Source organism: Odocoileus virginianus, chromosome 10 (genome assembly GCF_023699985.2).
Source record: "Odocoileus virginianus isolate 20LAN1187 ecotype Illinois chromosome 10, Ovbor_1.2, whole genome shotgun sequence".
NCBI lineage: Eukaryota > Metazoa > Chordata > Mammalia > Artiodactyla > Cervidae > Odocoileus > Odocoileus virginianus.
The window spans coordinates 15,242,208-15,254,617 of NC_069683.1; the positions used below are offsets into that span (position 1 = coordinate 15,242,208).

General features: G+C 46.6%; 1 protein-coding gene across 3 annotated transcripts in view; it reads right to left on the bottom strand.

The window, feature by feature from the left end:
• Positions 1 to 4,295: 4,295 nt before the first annotated feature.
• The window catches only part of EXT2 (exostosin glycosyltransferase 2), a 138,168-nt gene continuing 130,053 nt past the window's right edge, over positions 4,296 to 12,410 (bottom strand). For 2 of the 3 annotated variants that reach the window (XM_020902961.2, XM_070473137.1), the window contains exons 13-14: positions 11,236 to 11,318; positions 4,296 to 5,009 (exon numbers count right to left, since the gene is read on the bottom strand). In XM_020902961.2, coding sequence (XP_020758620.2) covers positions 4,871 to 5,009; positions 11,236 to 11,318 — 222 coding nt within the window. In that variant the 3' untranslated portion in view covers positions 4,296 to 4,870. Of the gene's footprint in view, positions 5,010 to 6,991; positions 7,129 to 11,235; positions 11,319 to 12,410 lie in introns of those variants that run through there. The other variant, XM_070473138.1, reaches the window with a different exon arrangement.

Genomic DNA, 12,410 nt, shown 5'->3' on the forward strand with positions numbered 1-12,410 from the left:
AGTAGTCAATGATAGGAGTTGGTGGCTGTAAATAAGAGCTCATATTGATACACTGTGAAGGGAAGGCTCTGAGGGTGGATGGAGTGGCTGGAGGCTTGGGTCCAAGACACACAGATTCCAATCCCAGCTCTGCAGGCAGCTGTCACTCCAAGGGCAGCTCCCGAGATGCTACGGGTGAGCTGGTGCTTTGCTCAGCATATCAGACATAGCTGCCTGGTACCTCTCGAGTGGCACCAGACATCCTTCCCTTTCCTCGTCTCTGCCTGACGGCTCTGGTGCCCTTTCAGGGAGGCTGCGAAGTAGTGCAACCAGGGGCCCAACCAGTTGGGAGCAGAAGAAAGGAAAAAACTCTACCCCACAAAGGCTGTAAATTTGGGATGCCAGACACGGAGGTGGGTGACTCAACAATTTCTTGACAAGGAAAGATGCCTGCAAAGCTGGGAGAAGGGGCAAGCTGCCCCGTCACCTGCGCTGTGTTGCAAGCAGTGGTGAGCAGGACATGAAAAGGCTATTGCACAATGTTGCCTAGACAGACCACACCCTGTCCCAGGGAACCTGGACATTACAAAGCCTGAGGCTGGGGAGCCCTGGCAGTCTATTTAATGGAGGTGGAAGAGAGGCTGTGAGTTTCCTTTAGGATGATGTCACTGTTGTTTAGTTGCTAAGTCATGTCCAACTCTTTGAGACCCCATGGATTGTAGCTCGCCACGCTCCTCTGTCCATGGAATTCCCCAGGCAAGAATACTGGAGCGGTGAAGTGAAGAAGATCTCTTCTCCAGGGAATCCCTTCTCAATCTTGCTGACCCAGGGGATTGAACCTGCTTCTCCTTCACTGCAGGTGGATTCTTTACCACTGAGCCACCAGGGAAGCCCTTAGCTTAGGAGAGGGGAAAACCTTACAAATGAGAGCAGAATCCAGCCTGCCTCACTGTCCTCTGTCAGGAGCAGCTCAGTGAAACCAGTTCAGATCATCCCACCAGGCCTGGGTGGCAGAGTGGGGCCAAAAGCTGCCCCCCGTTTCATTTAGAAGCAAACACTGGCCTAGCACGGGAGCCCTGGGGCTGGAGACAGAGCTCTGGGGTGAGGTGAGCAGCCAGCCTCCAGGGTTCACATGCCTCCAGGCCCTCAGTGGAAAGCTCAAGTCTCTTCCAGAGCCTCCCTGGACGGCCGCCACCTGCCAATCCAGTTGGCACTTCCACCGGGACGGCTCCTCGGGAAGTGGCTGAAGGGGTGTGGGGCCAATTGGGCGTTCTCTGCCTCTGCCTACCCGAGCCAGGGCTCCTCGGGGAATGGTGTGCTGCGGCTTCGGCTGCTGCATCAGAAGACGGCCGACAGAATTGGAGAAAACAGCTTACCCTGGAGACGCCCCTGGGAGAGCGAGGAAACCCACCAGGCTCAGGGAAGCTAGCCCATGGGGAACCTTCGAAACCTCTGCCCTCTTGGCCGGATTCCTCTGCGATCCTGTGATTGGAGAGCCAGGAAGAGTCCCCCTAGGAGTGAACCACTTCCCAACCTCGACTGCTTCATCGACTTCTTAATTCTACCACCAAGGGGTCTTGGACTTGAGCCCAGCAATCAGACCTTGAGATTTCGTGGGCAGAAGCCTGTGGCCTTTCAGTGGCAAGGATCCTCCAGAGACTGTCCCAGGAGGAAGCCAGATCAGAGAGCTACCAGCCACGCTTTGGCAAGTGAGAGCACAGAGCTGCTGGCTTCTTCCAGCTCCCAGTCCTGGTCAGCATGGGCCAGGATGACGGTCACTCTTTCCAGAGGCAGCAGAGAGACTTCTAAAAACCACAAGCTGGAAGCACATAAGGCGCGGCAGAGAAGCCAGAGTCCTGACCTTCATGATGCTAAGTAAGAAGAAGAGACAGGATAGCATCATTTACAGGAAAGAACCAGAGATTCTGAGGGCAAAAGTGGATATTTTCCTCTTTAATTTTCCCAGAAAAGGAGGTTTTTGCCTAAACATGTGTGAGCTTTGCTAAAATACATCAGATAAGAATATGAACAGCTACCTAAACTTAACCAGCAAAAAAGGGTTTCCAACTTTGGCATTTGGAGAAGGAAATGGCAACCCACTCCAGTATTCTTGCCTGGATAATCCCACAGACAGAGGAGCCTAGTGAGCTACAGTCCACGGGGTCTCAACGAGTCGGACATGACTGAGCACACAACACTCAACACTGGCATTTCAAGCAGGCCGGCCCATCCCAGTTAGGTCCCTGGGGGCAAAGGCCAGTGACTTAGTACACACATTTGGGCCAAGGTCAGGGCCAGCTGAGGTTCATCGTCGGTGCAGGCCAGTACGATGCAATTCCTTAAAAAAGATTTCTTAATCTAAAACCAGCTGTTGTCTGTTGTAGGCCAGAACATGACATTTTAATTAGCATTATTGTTCCGCTTCTGAAACCAGAACCTATGGCATCCCAAGGGCAGATGATCCTGGCCCAAGCTTACGGGTGAGGCTTGCTGGTGAGCAGCTCAGAAATGCAGCAACATAGGACAGGGGTGGAGCTCCCAGGCCCCTCCGAATCCATGAATCACGAGCACTTGCTATATTCCTGTCCTGAATTTTTCCCTGTGACCTGCACCCTCTGTCTTTTCCTAGGACAGAAGCTTTGAGGTTTGCTTCCAGTGCCTAGGATGTAATATTTATTCTATAATTAAAAAAAAAAAAATTGTATGCTATGGTGCAAAATCTAACCCCCAATATTTCTTGAGGTAGTTAGGTACTTGAAATGGAGTTTTAATGCCCTTAGAAGACCAATGTCTTCTAAGAAGGTGATAAAGGTCCACTGACTCAGTCCCCTTGGGCTCCCAATGACCTGCTACTGAAGCATTTCTCTTCCAGAATCAAAGGAATAATAAAGAGAGAGGGAGAGGAGGGAGGGAAGGAGGAGAAGGAAAGATACCCTTTTTGAGAGGGAGAACTGGCTTAGAAATTAGCCACTAATGTAGTGCAGTCAGTTGTCTGAAAAGAGCAGAGTGCTATTAATATATACTGAGGGTGTACATTAACACGTATAACACGTTATGCAATGTTAGCACAGTTCTTAGATTTTAGCTAGAATTTAAACGTGAGGCCCTCCTCCCCTTCCACTTGCCCCAAACCTTGGAAAACAAGCAAGGGAGCCCCTAGGATGATCGGAGGTGCTCGCTGTGTCAGCTACTGGTATCTGGGTGACAAGAGAAAACCCCTTTCTCTTGGTTTCTATCGTATCACCCCCAGTACTATGACTATGAGGCCAAAATGCCTTCCCATCTCCCCTGCTGACTAGGATATAATTATTCAAATCAAAAGTATTGATTAAGCACTGGTGTTCACAGCGGCATCACATGAATAAATCACGGCTCCAGTGTCTGCAACTGCCAAATGAATGATCTGGAGATGCTATCTCATCCCTTCTGCCAAGGACAGCTTGCCATCCCACCAGGCCTAGATATGAAAGATCAGACTCGAGATTTCCACTTTCAATTGTGCTACTTCTGAAAGTTTTCTTTGGCCTCTCAAAGTCCATGGGAACACATCTGAAGTGATTCTTGTTAAAACTGCAAGTCTGAAAACACCAGCATGAGACCAGCTCACCTCCATGTCACTCAACAGAACAATAAGTGGTGGTTTAGTGACTTGGACTGGTACACAACTAAGTTTCAGTAATTATATCCATATTCCAAGCAAATTGTTATGTATTTTGTGTTCTGGGGACATATGTTATGGCTAAAGCCCAAACTGTGGCTAATCTTAATATTAGAGTCAGATAAATCTGTTTTGAATCCTTAACATCTAACATTTGCCAGAGTAGATTTGTTCATCAACTGAGCTTAAAGAGGTATAATTCACACATGTGCAGTATTACTAAATGCTGAAATGTAACGATTTAAATATACCAGCAACTATCACAAAGCAGTTGTTATAGCAGCATTTAACATTAGCCAGAGCCTCCCTGGCTAACGTTAGGTTTATACCAAAAGAATGAGGGAAAGTTTGGCATCCCCTTGGGGTGAGGGTCACAACTCCCTCAATTTTACAAGATGGTACTAGCAGAGCGACTCAGCGTATGGCTATGAGAGGCCCTCTGTTTCCCCCAAGAATATCTAGATCTAATCAGCAAGCACAGAGACTCCTTTGTAGGTCTGGGGACACATTGTCTCCAAGAATGTTTGTAGTTGGAGGCTCTTCTCTGCTGGATACACATGGCACCAGATACACCTCCCGGCCGACTGTCTTCCCAGACCTGGGAAGGAGGCTGGAGTTGAGATCAGAAGATGGAAGTTACATACGCACAAAAACAAAGTTCCATAATCAATATTTAAGATGTAGTATGAAACAGAATAAAAAATAATTTTAATCATATCCAAAAGCCAAACCAAAGAGTTTCATGGAACTTATAGGTCCCAACTCAGCAGCTGGTGCTCCCAAGGCGTCAGATGCCACTATGATGCTTGCATTATGCACCAAATTCTGGGTGTGGCTTGTCCTCTGAAGAACTCACTGATTTGACATTACGAAAAGTGAGAGACAGGTAGCTCTTACATGATATCACAGACCTGAAACGGGCTGGAGGTTTCTCAGCAGTCTTAGAGCCAGGGACGGTTCCTCTCAGATCATTGTACTGGAGCTGGAAACAAAGAAAGCCTGATCTGGCCTTCCCCTGGAGCCTGCCACAGGCTTCCACCTAGAGTTTTCAGAAAGAACCGATTAAGAGCATCAGAAGATGCAAGAGGTGCTCAGAGGTCCTCCTGGGGCCTCTGCTCTTAAGGTGAGGAGGTGCCAGTCTTGCATTCTGAAATCCGGGGGTCAGAGTGTCGCGGGGCTGAGTTCTCTTCCTCTGTGGGGCATTCGTGTTGAGACCTCCACCAGTGGCCTGCTTCATAAGCTGCCGATGTTGGGGAAGCTCTTCAGTTTCTCAGGAAAGTCGTCCTTGTACAGGACGGGGTCTGCTCGGTGCTCCACCACCTTAAGAGGCATTGTCCCAAAGACGGAAGCGAACTTGTTGATGCACTCGGACCTGGGGGGTTTGGGGAGGGCAGTGGGGCAGATGAGAGGGACAGGGGTGGGGAACAAAGAAAACGTTCAAGAGGCTGAGAGCTGAGAGCAAAAATACATCGTATTCAACACTGGCCAGAGAAATGTAAGGGATCCCCAGCGTGCTTCCAGGTTCTTCCCATGGCTGGGAGGCTGTGGAGGAACAAAGTGATCTGGGGGTGCTCTGACTGTTAGTTCAGAAGAAGAAAGGGAACCAGGGGTGCTGTTTGAGCTGTATGAAGGCCATGGGCCTGCAGAGGTCAGAGTATCGTTCCCCCTCCCCCTCAAATTCCATTCATTCCTCCAGCTCCTTACAAGCAGGCCTCTAACCAAGGTGGATTAGTTGCCAACAAGCCTTAACCCCATCCCTGCCAGCTGAAGAGAAGGCAAAGGGTTGGATCTCCGCTTTAAGCTCCCTTGAGCTTAAAAGGGAGAAGGAAGGCTCCTACACGTGGGGCGATGGAAGGCAGAGGAGACAACGGGGGCCATGAACCTCAATTTCAAACAACACTTCAGGCATTCAACCGACATCTATCGAGGGCTGTTGGGTGGCAATCGCTGGGAATTATCAGTCCACTTCCATAAGCTCCTCTGTGAAGGCCAAAGTTCACACTGGACAGCTTTCATAATTGTAGCTGCTCTCGTGTTAGAATCAGCAGCAACAAGCGACTTGGCAGCGCTGGGTGATGGGAGGGTGCGGCCTCTCACCCCAACCCCGCGAGCAGCGCCCTCAGAGGGGAGCGGCTCAGACACACGGTGGGTGGCGGGGGGAGGGTTCTGGTCGATCAGGCCAACTGAGTGTGACAGCAGGTAATGAGGACATTTAGGCGTCAGGCCGAAGGGGGAAAACGAGCCCACAAAAACCACTTTTGAAGTCAAGGGGACCTCAAGGATGGATTTCAGCGAGGTCAATATTCTCTCTCCTCAGTCAGGCCCACGGCACCTGAGAACCGGTTCCCAGGGAAGGGCCGAATTTCAAGACACAGACTGCAAGACTCTTCTGTCCTTGGAGACTGTAAGCCTTGCTTCAAGCTATTTTGGTTGACGGCTTTTATTTGAGTCCTTTGAGCTTCAGCAAGAAACCAATTAATAAAGAAGCCAGTTATTATCAATCATTTTCTTGGGCTTATTCTGTTGGTCAGAATGAGTTACTATCTCATTTTGAGCTCTTCCAGCTAATAACATCACTGTGCCCACAGCCACAAAGCAACAGCAGCTAACATTTATTCTATGTTCTGGGCTGTGTTAAAAGTGCTTGGCATGTACTAGTTACTCATGTCTCCCCTCACAACAACCCCACAAGGCAGGTCTCCTATCCTTCCCACAGCACAATGGGGAGACAGAGGTATATCACAGAGAGACTCAGAGATAGGCCCAAAGCCAAATAACCGGTAAGAGCAGAGCCAAACCCAGGCATTCTGGTTGCTGAGGCTGAAGTCTTCACTATGAGATGAGACATATTTATTCATTATCATTATTCTAGGGTCCAAAGAGAGAAGCTGGAAATTAACAACTGTTAAGCACCTATTGAAAAAGTGAAAGTTGGTTGCACAGTCGTGTCCGACTCTTTGCAACCCCATGGACTGTAGCCCTCCAGACTTCTGGCTCCTCTGTCCTTGGAATTCTCCAGGCAAGAGTACTGGAGTGGGTTGCCATTTCCTATTAAGTGCCAGCTGATTTACATACATGACCCCAGCAATTCCTTTAAGTATCCCCCATCATGCGCCCGAGGGTAGGTGTCGTTTGAGAAGTTTGGGCTGAGAGAGGCTACGGGACTCTCCCAAGGACCCTAAGCTGGAAGGTGGTGGGGCTGGCTTCAATCCCAGGCTTGCGCTGGTAACAGAGGCCTGGGTCTTTCTATCACATTCTACAATGGCCCTCAGATCACTGAGCTCCCCTCCTGTTGGCAGTCTTTCGAGACCCAGGAGGTCGCAGTCTCAGGTTCCAAAATGACAGGAGACTGGGGAAAAGACAGAGAGGTTTAATAAAATGACAGGAAGCAAGCACCAGACAATACCTCTTCTCACCTTAGATTATGGGGTCAAGACAGCGGCAGACTAAGTCAAATCTCCCCAAGGTCTCACTTTTGACAGTTGTTCTGCCTATAAACACGGACAGATTCTTGTAGTTTTCAGTGATTCTGCTTGTAGACTCTGGCCAGCAAAGCCCAGCCATGCCCAGCATAGGGTGCCGGCGAGCATGGATGAAAGAAGAATCAGGGTTCCTGGCAGGGGCTGGCGGCTGTACGGCCTCTGAGGAGCGCCGAGGACGACATCTCCTCTGTAACGAGACGGGCCGACTGCGCTGGGCCACAGGCAAGAGGCCGCTGGGGCTCAGGCCAGCTTGACTTGCTGACAGCTGCCCCCGGCTGACCCAGGCTACTGAGTCCTCCTTTCTCTCCACGCAGCCCACCCTGGAGAAGCGACTGCCCATGCTGAATGGTACAGGTCCTTGACCGCCAGGTACCAACAGCGTCTCCTACCTTCGTTTCATGCAGGGGAGCTGGGGTGGGGAACAAGTTAGGGTAGATTTTGAGTTGGGCTGGTTGCTGGTGGGTCTACCTGAGTTGTTCTCTTGGGGGTCCAGCTACCGTATCAGTGACTGTTCCCCAGCTTGGTTTTCTAACCAAGTACAGACAGGCTAAGAACGGCCAATGTCTATCTCTGAAATGCTGCAAGTGTCCAGGGGAGAAAAGACTAATGACTCTGTTTTCCTTTCAAACTCATGCTATTACCTAAAGTAACAAGGAGCTTGAGGGTCAGCACTGGGGAAACTGGGAAGCGAACTAACCTTGCCAGACCCCGGGCTACAGACTTTCCTGCATTATTACTTCTTTCATCCCTAGCACTGATACCAAAATGCTCAATAAATATTTGTTGAATTCTGAATGGATACAGTAATATGACAGTAAATATATTTATTTTCAGAGATGAAACGATAGGAAGTTCAAGATAAGGTAAGTCAATTTCCTTAAGTTGGACAGCTAATAAGTGGCTAATTCATAATTTGAATGAAGACTGACCTGAATAAAAATACAATGTTTGTTTTTTAAATCAGCATTGTTTGTCTGCCATACTGTCTTGACGTGGGTAAAGCTACTGGGCAAAATGAAGTTACAAAATCTTCTTTTTCTTAAATTAACTAATAGCAGGACCTGTTTCCAGGAGGGAAAAAGTAAAAGTACTCTCCTCCACAGCTGAGATTTCTGATCCCAGGCCCCAAACATAAGAATAAATAAGCTTACTGAATCACACAATTCAACCCAAGGTCAGAACATGCAGAGTGGCTAACTCCTTTCACTGTTTTGTGCAAAAATGCAGATTCCGCAAAGGAAACTATTTCAAAACAAAACAAGTGAAAAATTCTACAGTTGTAACTCCATATCCAATAGGGCTTAAATCATATCCCCCTCCCACTCAACCTAAGTGTCTTATTTAATAATTCAGTCATTTAACCTCAATCCAAATAGTTTTGCTTGCAGTTTCTAATTAATTCAAGATTGATTTCCTTCTGTTCTCCATCACATTTCTCAAATGGGGAGTCTGCCATCACTGACTCTACTTCCTCACTGTCAGCTCACACGCTATTGCTCTTCAGCCCATTACCCTACAACATCACTTTTTCCAAAGTCCCCAGTGCTGTTGGGCACTGGAGACCCTGGTTCTCTCCTGGCCTCTCTCAAGTGCCTGCTTCTCTCTTTCCAATTCCTGTCTCCTAAATGTCTGAATTTCTCAAGATTCTACCCATAGCTTTTCTTCAATCAATTGTCACCTCTGGAAGGATGTCTTCTGAATCTCCATCTTTGTTTCAATCTTTTTCTAAAGCCCTCTATTTCTATATTCTATATTTAGAATATAGAAAAAATATAAAAAAAAATTTCTATATTTCCAACTGCTTGCTCTATATCTGTATCTGCATATATAGAGGATAAGAGCCCAAACTCACCTGTCTTACTGCTCTCCAACTTCACACACCATTAAAATCTCCTGGCCTCATTAATTACACTGTTAAAAGTACAACATTCATGTCCTCCCCTCCCCTACTTAGCGTCCCTCCTAATTATATTATTTATCCCGTTAAAGGTTCTACTATTCTTCCTATCTCAATCAACTCCTCCATAACCTCCCCACACCTATCCAGTAGGACATCAAATGCTAGCACATTCTCCTTTGGGAGAAAAAAGAAAAAAAGCGTGTAATTTAATTCAACCCTTCCTCTCCACACTCAACTTAGTTCAAGCCTTCTAACTGTTCTTCATTCTTCAATCTCACCTTAATTTCATTCTATGCACTCCTTCCAAATCCATCTCAAAGCAATACTCTAAACAAACTACTTCCCTATTCAAAAACCTTCCATGGCTTACCAGAGCCTAGAGAAACATGCCCTTTGGCACTGATGGACCAGGATGCTCTGCTCTAGCAAAGCTGGATATCTTGACTGCTTGCCAAATACACCTTGGACCATCTGGTTTCCCCTGCCGAGGATCTCCTCTTCTTGCCTGGAGCTGGAATCCTAGCAATCTTTGAAGGCTCACTTCAAGTGCCACCTCTTACAAAATTATTCATAATAACTGACCTAGTAAGAAGTTGTTTTTCTTTCCTCTGACCAGTTACAACATTCTGAGCCTTCCTTTTGACTTATCGCATATAGCTTCAGATTAGGTTAGATACACACAGACACATGTGTATTACCTACTGTTGTTAATTATAAAAATCTGATAAAATCAAGCCTACCAACATCTGGGCAGTGTCTATTCTATTTTCAAAACCCTCTTCCCAAGAGGAAGCTTCCACATTTCCCTTAGTTACTTTCTTCAGTGTTTAGTAATAATTATACCTAACTGAAATCTTTCTCATTGCATTTGTTATCATCTCAGTTTTTCAGCTTTAGCATGAACTTTAAGGCCAGTACTGGGTGAAATTTTCTAAATACAATTCCTTTCTTAGACCATAAGACCCACAATGTAACTCAGCCCAATCAAAAACTAATTGCTTAATGCTATGAAATTCTGAACACAGAATGGCAGCAGGTTTAAGTAACAATTTCATGTGCTCTAATAGAACTATAATTGGGGTCTCTTCCAAATGAGCTGTGTCAGTAATGTCACTGTCCTTGACTAGGTGATACTTGATACCAGCGACAGATATTTCAAAGTCACAATAATATATTATTTCATATTGACAGTTGGTAAAAGTCAAGTCATTTGGGTAAGATATCTACATATGAAAGAGATTATTTAGTGAGTAAGAGTAAGAAGTAAGCATAAGAAGGAGTAAAGCATTATAGAAGGATCCAGGCCAACTGAAATGATCTCCTGTACAACAAACTCCAGGCTTGAAAGACTCTGACACAGCTGATGGGGTTCAGAAATGAGTGCTGCATGCAGACGCACATGAGACCCATGGGAACCTGAACTAGATATCTCACTCTAACAGCCATCACAACATTCTCTGAACGCATTCTGGTCCCTTGACAAAGATGCTATTGGTTGTCAGAGCTCGCTGTCTTATGTAAGAGGCTGCCTTTTGGAAGAATTTGTTTTGATTCCAGAGATCTGAAGCTTGGGGCTTTTGGGACACAAGTGAGATAGTCTTAAGGGAAGACGGACGTCTCCCACTTCCTTCATACTCACCTACAAGGCCCTGTATTACATCCACACAAATGGGTGCTTATCGGGTAAGTGACTGAATCAATATAAAGCGGGTATCTCAGAGCCACCCTGCTTCTCTCTCTGAAACCTAAAGAGCTGTGCTTTCAATTCTGCTCTCGGTAGGTGCTTTAGTGTGTCCACAACGGTAATCTGGCCTCTGGTGGGTTTGGTTTAATAATTCTCTCTAATCGAACTTTTACTGTAACACAGAGAGACTACCCTGAAAACCAATCCAGGATTTCCTCGGAATTAGCTCACTTCCACTTGAGTGACTGTGGATGGTTAACTGCTTAGTCCACATGGAGAATCTGGCTTCTGGAGCTTAAGGCCAGCTATATTTTTAAGACCCTTCCAGCCATTACAAATTGAGTGAGTAGCATTCCAAATTAATTCTTTGGGTGACCTGGGCTTGAACTAACCCAATTCCCATGTGCAAAAGGAGGTGACTATGGCTACCAGCTGCTGTCCTTATATCTGCAACAGAGTCCCATAAACAGGCCCAAAGCAGGAAATGGGGATCAGAGGCCAGGGCAGACTTCTTGTCTAGAGGCCCACTCACCTCTCCACCATGTGCGTCTGGTCGAGTGAAAGCCCATCAATGGCTGTGCATTCAGGACACTTGAATTTCTTTCGTGGTGTTACCTGCCAGAGGAGCACAAAAATAGACCCGGATGTCAGTGCTGAGGACAATAAAATCATGCTTGCGACACCACTCTGCATGCTTCTGTTCTGTAAGCTGAGATGCCTGCTTCCTCTCCACGTGCACACATGTGCGCACACACACACACACACACACCCCTCACCGTTCCTCCATTCAATTCTATCTGGCTCGGCCAACGGCAGAACTCACAAGGGCCCAATAAAAGAGGCTTGCAGGGCTTTTGCCTTCTGTAACTGGAAAGAAGTGGTGATGACAAGCTCCTTAATTCCTGTTTAATGACTGTTTTCTCACTGCCAAGGTCCTTGTATAAACACCATTTGTTCTTGCAGCCATAAGGGCGATGAAATACAGCTTCCCATAACTTTCACCGTAACCTTAGTTCCAACAGCACTCTTTCTCCTTTTTCCAGCTAATGGCAAATGCTACGGGCGGCACCATGCTCTTGAAAACGTCAGGTTATTTCACAACCCCTTTGAGTCAGGAAAAAAAATCCAATGGTCCTTTGCCCTCTGAATCCTTTTCCCTGACTCTCCCCACCACCTTCCCCACACCTCAAACTTTGAATATTTTTCTAGCAAACTCAGGGGAGGCTGCTATCGTAACCCAGTGAAGATAAGTAAACAGTAGAGAGTGGGTGGGGAAGAAAGCTAGATTACTAAGACCCGACTAAGAAGTATACAGACTTGAGGAATAATTGCCCAGAGTAAGAAGGCACAGCTAAAGAATGTCTTGAAGAATGTCAAAAAATGAATTTGGAGATAAGAGGAGTTCTTTTAAAACTAGTTTTGCGATTTACATTCTTTAATTGTCCCTGCAATGAGTTGTTCACTGAGCTATTTAGAGAGCCGAGGGATAGCATAAAGACTGGATCAAGTCTGGACAGTGACTTTTCCTCTTTTCTTAGTCACTGGCTTAATCTGGCTTCTCTCATCAATTAATATTTATAGCATGAGGAATCATTCTGGAATGTCATACGACATTTCCAATATAAGCTTCCAGTATAGGAATCTGGCCTAGAAGCATTGGCCATTTTCACATGTGGAATTCTAATCCAGAAAGCAAAAAAGGTCAAG